This window comes from Coloeus monedula (assembly GCF_965178545.1).
Source record: "Coloeus monedula genome assembly, chromosome: 38".
Taxonomy (NCBI): domain Eukaryota; kingdom Metazoa; phylum Chordata; class Aves; order Passeriformes; family Corvidae; genus Coloeus; species Coloeus monedula.
Window position 1 is genome coordinate 760,605 of NC_138818.1, and position 22,789 is coordinate 783,393.

At 37.2% G+C, this 22,789-nt stretch overlaps 1 protein-coding gene across 1 annotated transcript; it reads right to left on the reverse strand.

Annotated features, from left to right (window-relative positions):
- Positions 1–1,189: 1,189 nt before the first annotated feature.
- On the reverse strand, positions 1,190–22,291 carry SYCP1 (synaptonemal complex protein 1; the record flags this gene model as incomplete). The annotated part of the gene is made up of 28 exons (XM_082300201.1): positions 1,190–1,333; positions 1,419–1,505; positions 1,802–1,948; positions 4,258–4,332; positions 5,552–5,644; positions 6,285–6,395; positions 7,439–7,555; positions 8,398–8,460; positions 9,139–9,201; positions 9,515–9,577; positions 10,049–10,130; positions 10,783–10,853; positions 11,095–11,212; positions 11,702–11,805; positions 13,140–13,201; positions 14,325–14,392; positions 14,834–15,018; positions 15,162–15,256; positions 15,717–15,825; positions 16,194–16,267; positions 16,887–16,956; positions 17,349–17,407; positions 18,743–18,816; positions 18,976–19,043; positions 19,426–19,590; positions 20,883–20,929; positions 21,099–21,174; positions 22,214–22,291. The coding sequence occupies 28 exons, from the start codon at positions 22,289–22,291 to the stop codon at positions 1,190–1,192; spliced, it is 2,568 nt and encodes an 855-aa protein (XP_082156327.1).
- Positions 22,292–22,789: the final 498 nt, after the last annotated feature.

Below are 22,789 nucleotides of genomic sequence, written 5' to 3' on the forward strand. Positions count from 1 at the left end.
CAGGACATACTCATGGCATGAGGAGAATTATGTGATACACCATGGATTCATGTCCCTGAAAATACCAAGGTTCTAATTGATTATTCACTGTTTGAGTCTAGCTGTGGGCAGTACAGACTTCAAATTTTAATTTCAAGTGCGCATGGGGAAAGCACAGTATATTCTTCCAGATCTTTGCACAATATTTGTTAGTTACATACAATAACAAATCTTATTAACATCACTGTTCAACAGCCCAGCATAAGGAACCCAAACCACTGGCCTATCCCTAAGACTACACAAAAAGAATGCAACACGTATGTTTTGCTTCCCACTTCAAATGAATCTGGGATTTTGATTTTTCACTGTATTTTAAGATGTACTTGTAGTTTTCTTGTTATCTCTAGACTCTGAAGTAGGGTTTGTCATTGTGGTGAAACTAAGACTAACCAAGGATTAATACAGAAATAGATGTTCTAATCTATCCTTACACTTCTGTGGCAGAAGATGCTGGTCCTTAGGAAGGCTGCCTGGTGATTTCTGTCTGTGTTCAAATATTTAAAGCAACAACATTTAGTCCCACACTTTATATTTCAGATAAACAATTTAATGACATCTTAACACTGTTTTCACAATCTTACAACATGCATATTTTACTCCTTATGAAGCTGAAATCTTTTTGAATACAAGTAAATCTATTGAAACTTCAATTTTAGAAGTTTCAAAACCGTTTTAACATACTGACAACAAAACAGTCTAAAAAGAAAGGTCTAACAGCAGTTAAAATGCAGGGAAAAGGCAAGAGGACTTCAGGTAAAACTGCATACAGTTAACAGCTATATTTCTTTCACTAAGTATTATGTATTAAGAAAAACAGAGTAAATTTAAAGAACAGAAGTTCTTTAAAACCAGAATTTCTAATGCCAGAAACAGCTTTGAAACAACTTTCTATGTAGTTTTATTTATTTTAAGATTTAAAATTTACTAATTTGTGTCCCAACATTTTGCAGCACAAGGGAGGAAAGGTGGGAAATGCTCTGCAAGGGGATGTAGTTACAGATCTATAAAGTTTATGTGTGTAAAGGAAATGAACATAGTATTACACACACTGAGTATGACAGAAAAATGCAACAAAGTACTAACTCGGAGAGAATAACAACCCCGTGGTGGCACTAGGAAGTAATGCCAGGGCACTGGGTACTTCTGCATTTTAAGCAAAGAACTTTACAACTTCTTTAATTTTTCTTTTCCTGTCCATTTTGGACATGGCAGTCCATCCTGCCTCGCGCGCTCTCCTCATGGTTTTGAGTTTCAGTGCAGAGCCTGGAGATTTCACACTGGATGGAGTTGGTGCCTAGGAAGGAAAATAAAGCCACCCATTAGTTTCTGTAAACAATCTGGTTAACTGTTTGGTTTAATCTTATAAAAGGCTAACATACCTTTTTTGGTGCTGTGGAATGTAATTGTGAAGCCTGAGGATAATCTTTGTACAGTTTTTTAAACATTTCTTCTTCCGAGACTATGCTCTAATAAATTAAAAAGTTACTTAGTCACACTATATTAAAAAGTACTTTTTATTTCCCCCTAGGGATACTAAACTATGAAAAAAAAAAAGTTAAGATGTCATTATGAGGCATAACAGTTCAATAAAAAGAATGTAAAGTATGTACATACAACTACAATTCCAGAAAGAACCAATTAAGTAAAAATATACACATAAATATTGCTTGACTGTGGAAGCCCAAACTCTTTATCTCCATTCTTAGACACAGCAGTGAGCACAAAGAACTGTTCAGTACACGCTTTGTTCTCTGACTCTTACCAGGAGGTCGCTGTGCTCAGAGCTCTCGGACTCACTATCCAGTCGGATAAGCACTTTTTGCTTTTTCCTCATGCTCTGCTCTGAAGGCAGGTTTGTGCTTCTTCCACTTTGCAGTTTATCTATTGGAGGAGTCTTCATAATATATGTCTGGGAAAGAAAATTTTAAAATTATTAAATTCTATTTTATGGGGTGTTGGGGAGGATGAAAGTTTGGTAAGAAAGTTTCACAGATATGTAGGCTTGGCAGAAAGATCTCTGCATGTAGAAACTGGGGATGAGATAGAAATGGAAGCAAGTTTTGGTATAGAGTAAAAGATGTTTTGCTGAAACAGTGATCGATGAGTAACTGAGAAGGCAAAGGTTGGAGATGAGTTGGAAGGAGATTTTTAGGAGTAGGACAAAGGGATGTGACTACAAACAAAGACATGTTTTTCACCAAGTAAATAAGTCTCGAGAAGAGCATAAGTAAATAGAAAACATGTCTTTACCAAAAAGAGAGAGATGGCAGGCAAACAAGAAATGTCGATGCAGGAAGAAGAAAGGTCTGAGAATTTTCCACTATAAGCTTGAATTGTAACTTACTTTCTCTTGTGATTGGATAATAATGACTATAAAATGGTGCTGGTAGTAGTTATGATAGGCTACAGGCAAATGTAAAGGTACTGTGTATGGTGCTTATTGGTTGTTATGTGTTAAGATACTCTGCAAAGAAAAGCATATAATGCTTTGTAACTTGAACAGAAAGCGGCTTCAGGTATGCCTACAGCTGGAGCTGGCAGCTGTAGGGCTGGCTCTGGATACCCACTCCCTGAAATGCTGTAACTTCACCTATGCAATAAACAGCTTTCAAGAGAGACGCCTGAAGTCCAGACATCCTTCGTGAAACTTTCTCCTATAATGGGTTATGTATAGAATCTAAACCCAAACTCATGACCCAGTTTATGGTCTGAGTGTCCACAAAGACACCTGAGAGATGCAGTGGAACTATTATCTTTCCATCCAAACGTGAAGCAAAGACCCAAACAAAGTGGGATGGGGTGGAAATATCCTTTTTCGGTGCCAAACAAGGAGAATGAACAGGAAGGTGTGGAAGAACTGAATTTCATGGCACATTGTATCTAAGTTTTTTATGCTTATCTGCAGAAACTCAGGTTATTCTGAACTTTAGCCACTACCTGTGGACTGTAACAAACATCTAAGAAAATGGAAACAAACAAAATTGCAGGAAAACGCTTTCAGAGAAAGATTGATAGCAACATCAAGATTGGTTTTACTTAAATAGTCTTTTCACCAGACGTTAAACTTCTGAGAAACATTGCAATGGTCCTGTGCAGTCCTTTTTCAGAAAGATAACATCAAAATGGTAGTGGATTCTATTGTTCAAAAATGAAAACCACAAGAGAACTCCTGACAGGGAAGAGGGGTAAGTTCTGCAGTCAGGAATACTTTGATACTTTGACAATTTTTACAGCTATATAAGCTTTTTTCTCTTCCATAGAGAAAAAAGTGCCTTTACAAATGGACACTTTTAAGACTAAGTAAAACAATTCTAGAGACATTATTAAATTCACAATCCCTCTGGGACAGGAATTGCTACTGATCCATAATAATGGAGAAATTTAGTAACTGAGCAAGAAAAATGACACACTGGGAGCCCTTCCACAAACTGCTCTCTAATATCGCCATGGAATGGTCTCACCCTTTAAGATCCCTTCTTATCCCAGGGAAAAAAATAAGTAAGCATCTACAGAGAAGTAAGAAATACAGTCAGAAAAATGCAACAAGAAAAATTCACTGTTAGGAGCTACAAACCTCCAATGTTGGACAGCCCAAAGGGCTTTCTGCAGGTACCAAAGGAGGCATTTTTTTCTTTTTCACTGTGTTGACTTCCATAGGAATATAATTTGGAGACTTTTTATTTTTTACATTAATAGATTCACCATCTAGATCTAAACAAGGTTTAGGAGTCTCAGGAATATAAGTTTGTATTTTCTAAAATTAAAAAAGGTTTAAGTTAAAAGCATTCCAATGTCCCAATGTCTTTTGTTGAATGCAAATAAATTATCATGGCGCTTCAATTAGATTCTACACATATAAATACGACTGAATTCTAAAACGAATTAAAAAGTTAAAGTTACCTTGTGTTTCTTTTCACTTTCAGGATTCATATTTTGAGAGTGCTCTTTTACAAGATTCTCCTATAAAAGAGTTATGTGATAGGAAGTAAGCATTTTATTTCCATTCAGTTGCTAAAAATCTTCTTGGTGTAACTACAGAACACAGTCTACAATCATACTGTTACTAAGTTTACACAAATATATGACAGGTTTAGTACCACTGCAGCATTCAAAAGTCATTATTTTTCTATTCAGTTTCATTTCTTATACAATTTCTCCCAGAGCACAAGCCCAGACCACACCTCTCACCCACACCACTCAGTTAGTAAAAAACTCCACCTTTTCTTCAATTTCTGCTTTCAGTTGTTCCTTAAGGGATGACAGTTCACTTTTCAAACATGACAGCTCATTTTCCTAAAAACAATTAAATAAAGGATAGGGTTAACTATGCACAACCCAGAAAAAAGAAAACAGTCCAAAGTGAGACAGTAATTAACAGGTTGTCTTGGGGTGACTTTATGATGTGTATCCCATATCACTGCCCCATGCCCAGAAATTAATTTTGTGCCTTTCTATGCCTTTAAACTGAGCCTGAGAGGGGAGAGAGAAAAGTATACTTTTTCAAAGCAGTTTGCAGTTTGTTTTCATGTTCCAAGGACACAGAGGCAAAACCTGTCTGCTTCTGCAGCGGCGGGAGCGGGAGGAAGCAGCTTGCTTTCCAGCCAGCTTTCGGCTTTCTTTTTCTCCAGAGAGACAGTTGAACTTTTGTTCTCCTGGGACTTCATTTTTTTCCCTTTTCTCTGCTGGACTGTTTCAACATCAGAATACATCGGGAGGACCTTCCACCGAGGCCTTGGCCCTGGAGGTGGGCCCACCACCTCATCCCAGCTCCAAGGAGGGGGAGAGAGAGATCTACGGAAGGACTCTGAAACTTTCCCAGGTTTCTCTCTACAGCGAGAGGTTTTATTATTTAGCATTGGTCTCCTTTTCCTATGTATTTCTTAAATAAATAGTTTTATCTCTTTCACTTTCCTTCGAGGAAAATTGTTTTTTTCCCGAACCTGGTGGGAGGAGGGGTGGTTGTGCCTTCTCTCAGAGGATATATTTCCAAATTTGCCCAAACTGGCACACAGGTATACGCATTAGAAACAAAACATAATTCTATTTGTTTTTCAACCCTATACCTGAAGCTTTGTTTTAGCTTGTTTAAAAAAGACTGAAGTACTATCAGAAACAGGTGCTTGACCAGAAGTGTTCAAGGTAAGACCTTAAAACACTTGGGAGAACAGGGGTGAGAGGGCAGAATCAAACTATTTAAAACAAAAGTTTCCTATTCAAACTGTGAAGTCAGAACATGACACACTATCTGGAAGAGTAGACACAAACACACTGCTACTCCAATTTATTTTTAGAAACATTTTGGAGTTTTTAGTGCCCAGAATAACATCTGTAAGAAAATAAAAGCAAACAATTAGTGGGCTGATTTGTACTGTTCAGTACCACTAAAGCAGACAGTTAACCCATCCCCAAGTATTAAATAGGAAGAAGTAAAATATGGCATTTATAATTACATTACACTTCAAGGACATCAGCCCCTCCATTGAATCATTTAATATTGGAAAGTACTCCTTACCAGTGCTCTTTCTGATGATAACTGCTTTTGCTGTTTAATTTTATATATTTTTAACTCTGCATCTCTTTCTTCAACCATTTTATCGTATTCAAGCTGTGTTAAAAAAACCAAACCAACAACAAACTCAAAACATGTGACTAAATGTTACAATCATAGATCTACCCCTTAAAACATCAGTCATTTTTTCAACCAGGCTCTTGAGGAGATTCAGAAAGCACCACGAACAAACACTGATGCTTCTGCAGAAAGTGTAAAACAGAAAATGCTCGATGCAGTGTTATTTTGTGGACTGCTTTATCTCCATGCAGCAGTACGTGTTCAGCACATGAGAGCCAGCTGTGCTATTGTTATTAATGGTATCTGCTAAAGATACTGCAAAAGAGAGTAACAGAAATGTAAACTAAAATGTGTCAAGCTAAACTGCTGACAGGCACTAAGTAATCTCCTCAGAGAAAGAGGCCAAAAACTGATACTGAAAAATACTGCATTCAGATGGTAACAAAGGAAGTCTGAATTTAAAAAAAAAAAATTTCATCCTATAAATTTAGACAAATGGAATTTTTCTGCCCATATGCATGTTTTCAAAATCTGAAAATTAATTTGATTTTAGATGATGAAAAGTCAAGCATGTGTTCAGCTTCCTTTTCCCAGATTCAGGCCTTTTTCCATTTTTGAAAGATTCTTAACATGGTATCACACATTACAAATCACAGCAATCAGTAAAATCTCCTACCTTGTGTTTTTCCATAAGTGCCACCATTTCAGTTATCTTGTGCTGACATCGGATATCAGTTTCTCTCTGTATCATTGTTGCTTCATCATAAAGCAACCGCATCTTTTCTACCTGTTAGTAATAAATTTCATTTAATTCAAAAACATAACAATATATATTTTTTAAATCTTGATGCCTTAAGAGGCCTCCTAGAAACAGAGACTAGACAGGAGTAGGGGAATAAAGGTAGGTATTTATTTGAAAGGCCTTCAAAGGTGCCCCCTGGGGCCCAGAGGCCACTGCCAAGATGGACCCAAGATGGACGACAGGTCACGAGTTCTGCACACTTTTATAGGTTTGGTTCATTTGTGTAGCAGGGTTAATTCTCCAATTAAAGCTTCGGTTTTCCCCTCAGCTTACCCCCCCCCCCCCCCTTAGCAGCTCTTTGGTTTATACTTTTGGGCCTAGGACACCCTAAGTGTCCTTGGAGAGCAGGCCCAGAGAGGCTTTGTTATGTCCACCTAGCACAAGAGCAGAAATTAACAGGCTACAAGGAACTTTCAGAGTCACACACTAAGCAGTACAGAATTTGAAAAATATAAAAGTTAAAACCTAAGGCATCAATCTTAGTTTCATTTCTTCTTCCCCCTATGGGTGCAAAGTATGTAGGCTCACTTAGTCTTCACTTGCTTTTAAGATCCTTTTCAAATCCGACATCTTTTATGCAGATAGTTAAAATGGGCAAATAAACAGAGAGTAAAGGTACATCCATAGCAGACAAGTGCACTTTGAGCCAAAAGGCCATTTCAAGCACTCTGTCCTAACGTTTCTTAGCATTACCATCAAAAAACGTGTGGGCAGAAAAATACTAATATGGGAGAAGTTATAATCTAATTTAGCTATGCTGACTTTATACCAAGAGTAGAATTTCTTTGAATGATATCTCAAAAAAAAAAAAATTTAACTGGGTTCTTATTTTCAAAGACATATTCAAATACTTCAGCTTATGTACCTAATGCACTAAAGCTTTGCTCACAGGCATACACAAGGAGTTCCATTTCTGTTGATAAGACTGAAATGTTTGAAGATTGAAAGGACTCTGGCCAATAAAGCTCCATAAAAACATTTTAAATCTTAAAAAATTTAAAATTGCAGTAAAAATTAACACCTCTCACCTCTTCATGAAGTTTATTTTCATTCACTTTTTTTGTTTCTATGTCTTTTTGATAGATGTCAACTGCTTCCTTATGTTGCTTGTTCATATTTTCCATCTCTAACTGCAATTTATTCACCTTTTGAGAATGTAGAATTGCTGCTGTTATTTGTTTAGGAATTAATACGCTAATGATTTTTTTACCTCTTATTTTTGAGCGGAAACACCCGGTTACTTTTCAGGTATATTATATTCAAGTGTTTCCTATTTAGAGTTCAGCTTTTTTGAATAAAGATTTGAACTTTGGCCCGAAGTGAGTTAGAAAATACTCAAAGAAACAATGGCAACAGGACAATGTGGAAGACAGCCCCAAGCAGCCACCCTAAATGCTGTGAATTCCTTGGAAAACACAAATACAGATGGAGATTTTATTCCCTCTCTTGTAAATCTATGTAAGATTTTCACAGGTTTTATGGTACATTTTCCTCTCAGCTGTGCATTTTGATTACAGTTTTTCCTTTTAAGTTTCTCATATGAATATCCTCAAAACAGTCCACTTCTTTCTCCAAGTGCAGTACCCAAAGCTGGACACAATATTCCCATCAGAGGGATTACCACTGCAAAACACATTTAAAGAACAGCCTAAAGTGAATAATATCTGTATGTCTTTTAAATACTTTTCTGTTACAATGGGGTTACTGAACCCTGTTCAGTCCACAATCAACGAAAGAAAAGAAAGAAAGGAACTGATTAGAAACATAATTCCTTGGGATGTGAAGTCCATCTCTTTTAAATATCCAATAGTCAGTGCCCAATGATTAAAAATGGAAGCATCTTCTAAAAATTATGGCCTCATTCCTGCAAACCCTGTATCCCAGATCCATAAACATGTTCAGAATGTATTTAACAAGTATTATCATTAGTTACACTGGGACTTAAAAACATTCACCTCATCTTCTACGTGGTGTTATTTAAACCTACCTTCCCTTCATAAATACTGTTTTTCTTGCTTTCTACAGTAATTTTCTTTTTCAGCACCTTATTCTGTTGAAATAAAACAAAACAAACACTGTACTTTAATAAGTTAATAGAATTATGTACAGGTTTAACTGCATCAAGAATGTCAGAATCTTCAAAATTTCAGCTTTCATCAAGCAAATAACTGTTTTGCAGTTCAGGTTCCAGAACAATTTTCCAAACAAAAGAATGCTCAACTAATTACTGTGATAATACTGTTCCTTCATGAGCTTATGAAAGGCTCCTCCTGGGCATCAACAGAGAATAACAAATGAGGTGCAGAATGGGAATTAAAACTAAAGTGCTGCTGACAGAAGGTGTGAAGATGTCATGACAAAAAATACAAGTTACATATTTTTACAGTGAAGTTACTACAATTTGTGCTAGTGCAGAATTCTTTTCTACTAGAGGTAATTGAGACAGGTCCTTATTACAAGTACATAAATAATACTACGTACTAAATGAAAAAAGTAGAAGTTTATTAAAGCTATTGTTTTTGTAATTGCTTTTTTCAAATTAGGGATAATTTAACAAATCAAGTCATTCCAAAGATGACTTCTTAATTTATTCAGAGTTAGGATAAGAAAGGAAACTTCTAAAATTACAAAGGTGTGTCTAAAGATACCACAGCAGACAAAAAATGTTGAAAAGTAAACCCCAAAATACCATGTGTTTACGTATTTGTGACTTAAAATCTCTACACACCTCCTGCTGCAACTCTTCAATGCATTTGGTTTTATTTTCCACCTCTTTCTTTAAATTATTCATCTGAAAGAGATATTTCGAACATTAATTAGTAAGTCCTAAAAATTACTCCCTGTGTTAGCAATTCCTGTCAACATTCTCAAACATGCATTTGCACCAGTCTGGTTTATTCCAGTGGGACTAAACACAAGCTGACATGTTACAATGACTGGAGTTTTAGCCATAAAGTACTACAAGACGTTAATTAATAGCAGTGAACCAGTTCCTTAGTGGTTGTGGAGTTAAGAAAGAAGAAGAAAAACCCCCCAGTATCTTCACAATTAAAAATTAACTTGTATGAAGTTCCCTACAATCCACGAAAAAACGAGCTTTCCCAATTATTTTCTAGAATCTTCAGCTGCTTTTCCTTTCTTGAAATTTTGTTTTCAGTACTTTTAAACTGGAATGACAATTGTAAATCTTTGACCTTTACAATGAAATTTTGAAATCCATTCTAGTGCTAAAAAATCCAGGTTGCTTTGAAACTACAGAAAGAAAGTAAAAATATTTGAATCTATTTAAGCTAAAACTCACATTACATATAAAAAGCTAATCCAGAGCCCATCCATCAGTCAGTGGGTGTATGAAAGAAAAGCAGGTTCTCTGCCTGAAATCTAACAAATCTTTAATATTAGACTTCCAAGCAAAGACTAAACATCCCAGTGATTGTCCTTGTCTTTTAAAATAATAGGGCTCACCATGTGGGCACACAATGACACAACTGGCAGCAGCTGTGAAAGAAGAAAGCCTCTGGCAGAAATCACATCCCCCAGGCAGAGCTTTGCAGAAAAAATCCCAACAAACATTTTACATTTAGATTCTGTCCTACAGGTTATGGTTATATATGTTCATGACAAATGATGTGACGTACATTTTCTTCTCTTTCATCCAGTTTACTTTTAATCTCTTCACCTGTCTTTGCCATTTTCTCCTTCAAAGACTCCAGTTCATTTCTAAGGGGCAAATTAACAAGCATTAATAAATATTTACTTATTACCTTTAACTTCTTTTCAGTACTGCTAATAAACCCGTATTTTATTTTCTAAAAAGAGCTGCTAATGTTGATAGGAACTTCATGAGCTACTCAATGAAAATGTTCTTAAAATGAAGCAGCGTGCCTACTAAGTCAATATGTGAACTGTCTATACTTTAAGTAGGAAAAGGTGTTCCACCTAACCTAAGGAAAATACATCCTAACCTGGAATATCATAATGCAGCTATGAAACATGGGAGGCTGCCTGTCTATTGAACTGATGGTACAGAGACTTCTGCAGAGAGTAACACTTGCCAGTTTTGCCTTTTCACATTTAATCCATAATCTTGAATTGCTAGTTTCATTTCCTTCACACCTAAGATGTCTAATGCAAAACAGGACAGCTCTTTCTATGTAATACAAAATGATGGCAAAAATTGTTCCTGTAGCAATAGGTATTTCTAATCTGAGAAAATTTCTACTTGGCCAACAGCAATACTGAGTAGTTTCTGTTTAGCTATATAATCTAGAAAAACATTTATCAAAAAAACCACATAAAGCAGCATATGAACACAACTATGTGAGTCTACTTCCTTTAACAACATCGGATATTAATATTTGTTTTTACTTGCCTTAGCTGGCCATTTGCCTCTTCTAGGTGTTCAACTAACTGCTTTGTATTTTCTTCTTTTTTCTTACTATCCTAAATAAAGACCCATGTCAGCAAAGAAATAATATTAAAAGTGACTTCTTAAAAAAATTCAAAGCCATTCAAAGCACACTGGCCTGCCTTATTCACAAGTGTAAATACACTTCCTTTCCAAATCAAACACAAAACATAGTTCAAATACTCTACAGAACCATGTCATGTTGCAGTTTACCATCTGATTTGTAGTTCAAATTGAGTACTGTCCTTTAAACAAAGCTGGAAGTTTACAACTTGCCTCTTGTCTTTCTTGCAGTTTCTTGAGTTCTGCAGCCACACCATTCTTCTCTTGTGTTATTTGTTCTTTCTCTAGTGAGAGCTTATTGAGATACACTGTTAGTTGTTCATTCTTTAACCTAATTTAAAATAAATGGCCAAAAAGAATAAGAACATGCATTTTGAAATCTCCTTTTAAGTTAAATCTACATATTATCAAGCGTTACTCCATGGTGAAAAAAGTCCAGGCCTTTATCTACAAATACAAGCTTTGCAACAAAATCACAGTCATACAAAAAGGTGACAGAAGAAGGAAAGACAACCAGAGTCAACTTTTATATAAATATAATGGTTACTGAAGATTATGTAGTTCAAAGCAGGATTAACAATGAATTCAGAAACTTTCTCTTCTTGTTAACTAGGTCACAGAGATATGGAACAACTGCATGTTCCATAGAATACATACAAATAGAGAAAGTGCAATTACAAATGTAAATATATAATTAATGTCATACTATGCGGTTCAAAATTTTCATTAGAAAACAATTGTAGTTCATTTCACTGTGTATTAAAGTAACTTCTATATAGCACCAAAAATATTAAATACTATATTTTCAAAATGGTCATACGCCTCTTGTTCAAGATCTGTTTTCAGAGTCAAAAGCTGCTTTAAATAATCTTGTTCCTTTTCAGCTGTACTAGTCAGTTGTACTTTCAAATCATGGATTTCTTTCTGCAAAAGGAAAAGGAAGAGTTTTGAGTATATGTGTGTAAACTACAACTCCTGAAAGTTATCAGACAATAACTGACAGCACAAGGCTTTCAGAAGAACCAAACACTAAACATCCATGTCATGGATTATCCAGACTGTATCTTTACAGATCTCTGGTGGGATATGGAAGTGGTGTGGGAGACAGTGAACTCTGGTACCAGTGCTGTACCGGGTACATGTCCCCGTTGTGAGTCTAATTAACTAATCTGCAAAATTACTAAATTAGATTCCTTGAACATAATTTTAAATAATTTTAAATAAAGACATTTGCTTCAGACTTCATACGCTTTTGCATTCATCTAAATTAAAAAGATTAAATAAACATCCAGTACTATATGTCAGAATAGAAAGGCAATCAACAGGGCTGTGTCCTCATCCTTAGTACAGCTACTGTAGGAATGCAAGGGGCAGCAGTTAGGCTCCTCTACACAGGAGGATAGAGGATCTGCTGTCACTGTCACGAGCAGAGCAGTTCAGGTGAAACACTGCTCTGTGCTATTGCTTATGTACTTGTATACAAGTTATGATGTGTAACTTCACTATTTATAAAAACATGTTACTATTGCCCTTTTTCAGACCTCTCTGATTTGGAGTGCATTTTCATTTCTCTCTCCAAATTTTTCTGTCTACAAATTTTCTACAGTAGCCTGAAGATCCTTCTTCAGTAGAAGCCCAAATTTTCCCATTTTAGAAAAATAGTGAAACTCAGTTGCACACTCAATGCACAGATTATAATGAACAAGTAAACATGGAAAAATGCACACCTGGTTTCACACTATCATAACTTTAGTTGATACAGTTTCTTGTTAGACTTGTAAATATAAAATCATAATGAAAATAAACGTCTATTAAGAGTGTACTTCATACAGCTTAGACTTCTATGACAGAAAATGGACCTGTGTCACAGTACAGTAGGGTTCACAGAGGCCAGAGCTAATTACCTTCCTATAAGTAAGAAAAAAATGGGAAAACTTTATATCCAGAGGGAGTGGCATTTGAATATGCATGAATGAAGAAGGAAACAACTAAAAATCTTGACAAGGGAAACCAAAACACAGGAGACAAGAAAAACCAAAAACATAGGAGACAAGAAAGACCAAAACACATCAGACAAGAAAAACAGTGGCAATAAACAAGTTCTTCAAAGAAAACACTGAAATTGTGTGTGAGGAAGTTTAGCAGAAATGTTAAGGTAGACTAGACTGTGTTTATTTATGGCATTTAAGATACTTACAAAGCAAGAGGAATTTCATACGAAGAGCAAATGCTATAAGACTAATAAAATGAACATTTACCAGAGTTTCTGACAGCTCTTCAAGTTGCACTTCTTTGTCACATTTTAGTTTAGTCATCTCTTCTACAGCACATGTAATGTAAAATTAATGGAACGGAAATAATTTTTCATATTTAGCAGGCAGTATAAAATATTTATCCTTTTGTAATACCCAGTTGTCAAAATTTCTTGGATCAAGTTCAGAAACTGTGAAGCTAATTTATGACTTAATTTAAATGTAGACTTGAAATAGGATTAAGAAAGACATTAGCAAATCTATATCTGAAGACAAACTTATCTGAAATTTATCTTAAATAAAATTCAGAGCCTATTAGATGCTCCACAATTACAGCTTCAAATAAACCATGGACTGTAAGACCAGAGTATTCTCCAAGTATTGATGCATCTGCATTGCTCCAGAAAAAAAAAAAAAAACCTGAACTGCTGAAGGTACTCACATGGATATGCTGCAAAAGGAAACCAGTTATTACTAACTTCCAAATGTTTTCTATGTGCACATTCACAATACTGGTTTTTGCAAGTACTCAACACCAAGGTCGTGTTCGGTGTTCAATTCTCACAGGTCTCATCTTGCCTTGTTCTAGACAAGCATTAGCAGTTCACTTCTGAACACTTCTCTATAGATGCCCTCAATGTATACAGAGACATCCAATTACATTTCTCATCTGTCAGATGAGATCTAGGGTCATGTGCTGCACAGCAGGAAAACAGTCCTGAAGGCAAATCTCTTACTCTGGGGACTAAGGAGCACATCCCTAGAAACCACAGGATATCAAAGCAGTATTTAAAGAAAATCCCTGCTAATGTCCTTCCACAGCCAGCATGGGGAGGGTCTACAGAAACCTTAATGGGAGGGTTTGATCTCTGCTACAAGCTACAGAAATCACTCCTGGCACCTGCAGTGCTACTGGTTTTAGCTGGAAACCAAAATTACTTCCATGAGAATTCATGCATGGATGGACATACCATTGGAGCTCTGCATAGCACTGCCCTTTGGCTGGTGACAGTATCAATGACCACCAAAGAAAAGGGAGTCAGATGAGTAAAAATAAATTTAAGCATTCCAGACAGGTACAGGTACTGTAAGATCATTTCTCCAAGCAATAGAGACAGTCCATTTCCAGAAAACAGCAGAAAACATTTTTATTGCTGCCTAGCTCATTTTCTGCCTTTCTACAAGCCTTACCCAGTTCAGCAGACCTATTTTGGAGCTCCAAGGCAAGCAGCTTTGACTCATCTTCATGTTTCTCTAACCTAAGAAAATGGTAATTTAAAAAACCCTGAATGTATAGTACAAAGCATTGCATTTGAAACTTAAAGGACAATAAGATAAATTCTTACCACTATTGAAAAACAATTACCTTTCAACAGGCAGATGATATAGCTGCCCTCAACACACATCAAATTTCACTTTTACAGCTTCAGAACAGCAGACATAAAAGTAAGCAAATATGTACTTACAGAAATCTGTATTTCTTAAAGACAGAATTATGAAAGTTGGAGGGGGCAAAAATTTACTTTTTTTATAGACAATTATCAACCAGCACAAATTAAAAAAAAATACATTAAATTCTCTGCATTTAGACCACTGTGTCAAAAAACCTCCAAATTTCAGCTACATTTCCAATTGTTCTTGATTTTGTCATAAACTGCAACCTGTAAGATGACTCTTTTAATTTAAACTCTTTAATTTACCTATTTTGCTCTTTTTGCAGCAAGCTTTTCAAATTGGCCATAGAAATCTCAAACTCCTCTGTCAGGGCTGCAAGCAAAGCCTTAGTTTTTTTACATTCTTCTTCCTGTGCTTCCTTTTCTCCAGTGACCTGAATTAATGTTTTCACTGTAGTCTGGAATTCGGTTTCTAAGCTCTTTTGAGTAACCTTCAAAAAATACAAATACAAAACATTTCTAAACATGTTTTGCAACAAACAGCCACAGTTGTTTCACATCTAAAGTATCCATAATTATTTATGCAAATACTTATCTAGTCTACTTATACTGTAAAACTATAAGCAAGGTGTACCTCTGCCTTTTGCAATGAAATTTTAGCCTCTTCCAGCTCTGCCCTCAAATGTTCTTGACTGAGCTGGGATTCCTTTAACATTTTTTCTTCATGTACTAAGCAAAAAAGATGTATGTTAATATTTTAAAAAAACAGGATATTTACTAAAAAATGCTGCTAAAAATGCAAAATGACATACATTTACAGAATTTAACATAGACCAAAGGTACTGATATCATATACTATAAATACTTTGAATATAGATGGCTTAAAAATATTGAAAATCAAGTTCTGAAAAGTAAGTTTCCTCAGTGGCACCTGCCTGACTGTAAATTTGCAAAACTCAAACAATGTATTTTCCCCTTGCAATCTTCAAAAGCTCTCACTGCTTCACTCACCCTAAAAACTACCCTGCCAGTCCTGATCCCACATAAGCAGCTTCTGTTCCAAACAAAAATAAGGCCTTCAAGGCCCCAAAATTCTGCTGCTGACCAGTAACAGAATAAAATTATCATGATCCTGTTTCCTATGCTTCTATAAACAATTACATTTAAACATAGCAGACAGAACTCTTACATTTTGCTTCTATTAAGTCAGCAATCTTATTTTGTGATTCCTGCAGCTGAGCCTTGATGTCTTTTATTACACCATCTTTTTCATCTCTCTGCATGGTAAGAGCTGAAATCTAGCAAAATTAAAGAAATATCATATTGAAGTCTGGAAAAGGGACAGATACTAATTTTCATTTGTATCCCAGGTATGATAAGCAGACATACTGCTGTCAGGAAGTTAGATAAAGCTGTTGATCTTAGCCAAATATTGATCAACTCATGTTACTCTAAATAATAAAGTTCTCCAGTTCAAAATCAAACCATGAATTCCAGTAGACTAAAGGTACTGAAACATCACTAAACTTAGCAGAATCTGACTTAAATGCAGCTACAGCTGTTATTTTTGTCTTTTTTACTAATGCCCAGAAACACTCTTTGGTTCTTGCATTGCCCCTTAGTCACAAATAAAGCTGTACATATTAGATGGTAAAACTGAGCAAACCTGCTTTTCCTTCTGACTGACTTCCAGTTTGCATTCCTTTTCAAACTTGTCCACTTTTTCTGCTTCTTCTTTTACTTTCAAGATACAGTAATATCCATAGTTAACATTCTAGCTGAAATATACTCTAAGTTCAATACAACTTCCAGTTTATAATTGCTTGTAATTGTACAGCTGTACAATTTGTTTCCTAAGAGTAACTGTTGAGGCAATGTTTGATTTTATAATCAAAATATCTTTGATTTCCACAGAATTAGTTCATTACTCTATGTTTGTTATAAGAAACAAACAGAAAAGAACACGTGAAAATGAAACAGGAACATAGTAGCCTATACATATAGAGTGAGAGCATTTAGTTAAAGTTGCCGTAGCTATACACTAGTGCATTATCATTTAAATAAACTAACTACATCAAATAAGTATTGCTCTCTAGACTGTACTTCACAGTCAAAACTTGGACTTTGAGTGCCTATTTGAAAAATAAAGTTCCAAATTTGGCCCAGTGGAACAACAATAGAAGGGGCCAGGCAGTGAATACAGGCAGCATGAATAAAAGAGGGTCCCAGTGTTTCAGTGTGACCTGCCCACCATTTGAGCACTTCACATCTGTCTGTCCTGACACTGCATGTGTATTAAAAGCTATGAAGTACAGAATTGTTAAGCCAGCACCATAAACACAATAAACAGAATTCTCACATTTGAAATTCATTTCCAATCTGTCATTGTCTGCTTGCACACGAAGCTCTTCAAATGCCACTGTCAGTCTCTAAAAACAAAATATAATATTTGAAGTTCAATATTGGAAACCCTGTAAGTTCTCCAGAGGCTGCTGCCTACCTCAGCCACTCTGAGAAATCACCAGGTAGGTGAAACGGAGTCCAAAAAGAAAACAGAAGTTCTGGCAGTCACCCAGCACTAAGCACATATCACACAGATCACATGGATCTACATCCCACACACTGCTGCACTTTCTCCAGTGAATGTGCTTGATATAATACAAAAGTAATTCTTGAAAGGGACTGAAAACCTGACTTCCTGCATCACACATGACATGATACACAAATGATGATACAAACAGTATCCCAACATAAACGTGTAACTCAGCTCAGCATACCCACATAAATCACATTCCTTTTATGAAGCTTATTTGATACTTACTTCCATGTTGCTATGAAGCTCCTCATACAATTGTCTTGTTTCTTCTTTTTCCTGCTCATCTATCAAAGCAAGAATGTACAAGAAAGTTTTTCTTTTGAAAAAGAATGCCAGCTGTCCAAGTCATTATCCTTAATCAGCATAATGAATTAAAAAAGGAATTACCAACTCTTTACTTATTAAAAGAAGTCATTATGAAACAGGGTGCCAAAAGTTATGTAATTTAGGGAAAATGTATTGAAACATTAAGCAAGCTCAGCTTTTAAATTTCCTTCCCAATGTATTTTTTTCTGTGAAAAGTGTAATTTTCGATCAATTTATGTAACTATATTAATTCTTATAGTATTAATGTTGTTGAATAATAATGTATCAAAACTGTTAGTATTTTATAAACTGTAATGTAGGGTTTACCACTGAATTTCTTCCTATCAGCAGAGATACCTATGGCCACAGAACTGCCATTATAAAATTGCAACAACTCCATGTCTGTATTTTCCTTCTTTCCTTTCACTTTTGTAATTGATACTATTTTTCCGTAAGAAAACAATTGTAGAAGAGAACATAAGGAACACAGCTATCAAAAAAGAACAGTACATCTATATACAGGTGTTTCTAGAATTAAGGCTAAAAAGAAATAGGCACTTCTTAAATATTCAGGATCAAGTTAATAAAATTTTAAAGATAATAATAACAATTCTAAATTGCATATAAAGTAAAACTCTCGATCATTAACATGTTTTAAAACCTCAGGAATTTAAACTTCATTAAGTTATCCAGCTGTCTTGGCTTGCTCAGTTTCATGAGAAGCATTCTAGTTACTCATTGTGCCTTGGGTTTGAGACCTTTTTTCCCCACAAATGTGTAACTGCTCCAAACAGGAGGAAATGCCAGCTCTGGAAATTTGTTAAAGAGTGCTGGGAATTTAGAGTACATTCTACAGCCTAAAAACAGGCATGAAGTGCCACTTCAAATGTCTTAATATATTCACAGTATCTGGATGGGACTGAGAACCTTCAATGGGCCAACCAGACCTGAGGAGACCTGCACTGCTATGGAGGGGCTGCCAGTGGCTAATCAGGGGTGTTGACACTGCCTCAAACCTGTATCAGTGTTCAGGCACCCAAACAGCTCCCAGGCTTGGAACCTTTGAGCCAACAATTATACTGGCTTCAAAAATCCTCTGGATTTAGCATTACAAAGCAAATCTCTGTTAGACCTGTGGCTTCACTTCTAAGTTTGTGAGCCACTTAAAAGTCACTTCTCATTTTAAGAGCCATCCAGTTGATCTCAACTGGAAAACATATCTGGAACAGCATGAGAACTTTTTTCTGTTCATGAATTTAGAGCAAGCTAGAAGTACATTTACTCTCATAAATCAAAAATAAAAAAGCATTTACATTTGCTGGTCTTCTCTGTGAAACGAATGCAGGTTTCCTTGAGCAGATTACACAGATGCCTCAAAGCAGTGGTTCTAAAAGAGGGAAAAATACCATATGTTTTCACAGGAGTGCACAGTACTTTAGGTACCTAAGGAGTAAATGACTTTCACAATTTAGCAGCTATATGAAACTGGCCACATGAAAACTGATTATTTTCACCACAAAAATATATATTTGGTTGTATTACTTACTCTTTCAAGAGATCTTTATTTTCACATATCTCATCTTCCAGTTTTAAACGGAGTTTTTCATTTTCAAACTAATTTCATAGGAAACAAATGCAAAAAAGACACTGTTATTGAAAAATATATTAGAAGTACACTTTGACTTCTCAAATCCCACAATGAAAAGTAATTTTGGGCATCAGTAGAGAGAAGTCTGTTTTACCTGGTATTACATGCTGAGTCATCTTTTGCATGAAAGACGCAGTAATGAACAACAATTTACCAGCAACTGAGACACTTACAGGTATACACACATTCACATGGGACAGGAGCACACACCTTCTCAAAATAACCATTTTCTCAAGGCACAAACCAAACTGCCACATTCTTTAATATTTAACTGTACGAATAATATTGTCATACCAAATCAGGAAGCACTTAACTTCATCTGCTCAATGTACATTATACAATACTGGCCTGCAGTTCTTGAATGGCTTTATTCTGTGCTTCAATAATCTTTATATTTTCTTGGAGTTTTCTTTCTTTCTGGTTTAGCTCTGATTCCACAGTCAATTTCCACTGCTTGATCTTCTCAGCCTCTTTGTAGAGTTTTGAGAACAATTCATTCGTTGTTTCTGTGTTCTATTAAAATGGGTTCCACAATTTAACCTCAAATACTATTTAATTAATACTGTTGTAGATAACATATTTATCTCTTAGGAACATTACAAGAGTAATATTTTTCCACAGATGGTGATATAAGCTTATATATGATCAGAAGCCAAAGTTAAAATCTTTGTGCATCCACTATGTATGTATCAAAAGGCATTACAGAGCACATAGGAGACACAAACACAATGAAATATCCCAAAGTGCCCTCAGACATCACCAAATAGATGGTCTTAAAGACATGCAGTCCACCAAAATCAATAAAAGTTTTTCTAGAATTATCAGTGGAGCCAAAATTCCTTCTCGTAGGTTCTTCACACCATTTCTTTCCTCTCCTTCTGACAGACACTGCTGAGCTAAGTAAAAGCAGCTTCAGAGATTTTGCCCAAGAGTACGTGTGATACGGCCGTTAAGGCATACACGGAGCAGGAAGAAAAACCACGCACCCTTGTGCTCTCAGAACACCTTGAAAGCCTTGTACAAGCAGCACTGCACCAGTGTTCGAGGCAGGTAAGAGCAGCACACAAGCCCACTGGGCAGTTTGGTTTACTTACGATGCCCCCTATCACCATCCTTGTTTTGGCTGCATCACAATATTGTGGCAGTCCTGATGGGACTTTAATAGCTGCTAGGATTAAAAAAAGTCTAGTTGTCAGGGATATGAAAATCAACAGGAGGAGTGCAAGAAATGTGTTTTATTTTGTGGCAGCAAAAAGAGTTTCGTAGCTGCAAAGTACAGAAGCTATTGCAAAAAAGTAAGCTTTACTGAGTTGTGCTAAAGCAGAAATATGCTGGTAAAGATGCTGTGAAAAGAATCCAATGCTTGAGGAAATCACTAAATTCATTGTTTTATAGATAAAATAAAGCCAGACAAGGCAATTGGGATAATCTACTTCAGTTTTCCAAAGAATACTCTGACATCAAACCTTCTGCCCCTCAAGAGACTATTCAGAACCAGTTCTACAAGGATACTTAAGTGTTTAAATCTTACTCTGATTAAAACTCAACACTTCACAGACACTTCAAAAAAAGAAAGAACAACAAACAATCTTCAAATCAACTTTCAAAGATTTGTCTCCAGGCATGTTCACTAAATCACAAGTATCTCCTCTAAGTGATTCAGCTTTAACCAGGAGACAGAAAACATTATTCTCTTTTGACTACTTCCTTTAGCACTATCTACTGAATAATGCTTTAGGCACTGTTTGGGAAGAAATTTAAAAGACCCCAAGAAATTACATATGCAGAGTTGATACTTAGCTGACCTCTTCATCCACTTCAGAGCAAAGTTTTACTTGCTGTGAAATTGTATCTGAAACATGAAGAGATTTTGATCAATGTATTTCTAAAAAAAGTAACAGTGAAACTGTATTTAATAGTGTTACAGATATGAAACCGTGAGACTACTCACAAAAATTAAAACTCAACAATATTAAAAAAATTTAAAAAACGTGGATGGCAAATGGTTATTTTAGTCTTACCTGAATCAGTGATTTCACCACGGTTCGACATATCGAATGGCAACTTAAAACCATCATCCGAGTATTTGTTAAAACCCTGCACAAATTTAAAAATTAGTTTCTTATGGGTAGATTTGTACAGAAGGATTATTAAATCCAGAAAAAAAAAAAAACCCTACAGATGATTCGGGAAAATAATTTTTCATTAATAAAGCAGCTGCCCACAATTTTCAAAGCCCAAGGTACTGGTAACGGGTTTGGAACTCGCTTGTTTCTTACTTCACACTGGTTTATAGAACTGTGGGTCTTTTGCAGTTTGCTTTATAGACTGTGGCCAAAGGAGAAGCTTTCAATGCAGGGAACTCAGCAGCTCCTGCCTGTCTGTGCACTGGTGCATGGTAAAGGACTCAGGAAGCCAAATTACTTTTTTGAAGACCAGTAGTTGATATCTGTTTTTTGCTTTACTTCCAAGGGCAGTTCTAAACCATATCTGATTATGTTTCAGAATGAAAATATCATTTAACAAGGTTTTTAAGTCACAGAAGTTCGTCCTGTAAACAGCGTAGCTCATCTGCTGTCAGAATATCCCGTTGGAATCTCAACATATTTCATAAGGAGCTTCGACATGAAAAAATAACTTGTTGAATTCCAATAACTCAGTGTGGAGACAGAACATTTTCACTGCACACTTGATCTGGTGAGAGCAAGACATCAACGCCAGTGTGAGCATCTAACTGGGGCACTGCTCACTCTCTGTGCTGAATCACCCGTATCAAACGCGGATTTATCATTGGTGATGTATAGTTACAATACAGAGCAGATGATCGAGAAGATAATTCCCTTCAGTGTTGATAGAAAATAAAAGCAAAAGTCTTTGAAATTCAGACTGAAGATGGTACCCCGGCACCAGTGTAGGCATATGCACAGAAATTAGTCTAGCGCAGGAGCCGTCCCGCCCGTGCTGTGTGTGTGTGCTCCGGTCGGGGCTCTGCCGGGGCACTCCCCCGGCACAGAACTGGCCCCGTGTCCCCGGGGAAGGGCCCTGCACTTTACCCCCGCCCCCTCCTCAGCCACGGCCTCCAGAGCAGCACAGCCCGAGGGGGCGGCCGGGGGAGGGTGGGCCGCCCTCAGCTCACCTGGGATCTGCCCGCAGACACCTGCCCAGCGCTCAGGCGCGGCGGCACGAACAATTTAAACCGGTTTTCTTTCTCCATGGCCCCGACAAAAGGGCGGGCGAGCGAGGCCCAGCGCCGGCACCTCTCGGCGGCCGCTGAGGGCGGTCCCGAAGGGCGGGAAGCGGCGGCGGCCCCTCAGCGCAGCGCGCGCCTGGCGGGGACGCCGCCTAGCGGAGCTCCCGGGCGCAGGGCGCTGTCCCGCGGGAGCTGCGCCCGCCCAGGGAGGGCCCGGCCGGGCCGAGCGGCGGCCGCGGGGCGACCGGGCCGCGGGGCTTCCTCGTCGCCCGTGGCCACCAGCGAGGTCTCGGGGCTGCCCGAGGGGCAGGGCGGGCTGGAGACGCCGCTGTGGTCGCCGGCCGGGGGGGGCACAGCGGGGCCTTCGCCGTCGGGGAAAAAGCGGGAGAGGTCCGGGGGGACGGGGGGGTCCGGCGGGGAAGGGGGAATCCCGCCTGTACAGGGAATAAATGGGGGAGCCCCGTTCTCCGGTGACCCCCCAGTGTTGTAAATCGCTCCCCCAGAAGTGCCGGTGGATGGAAG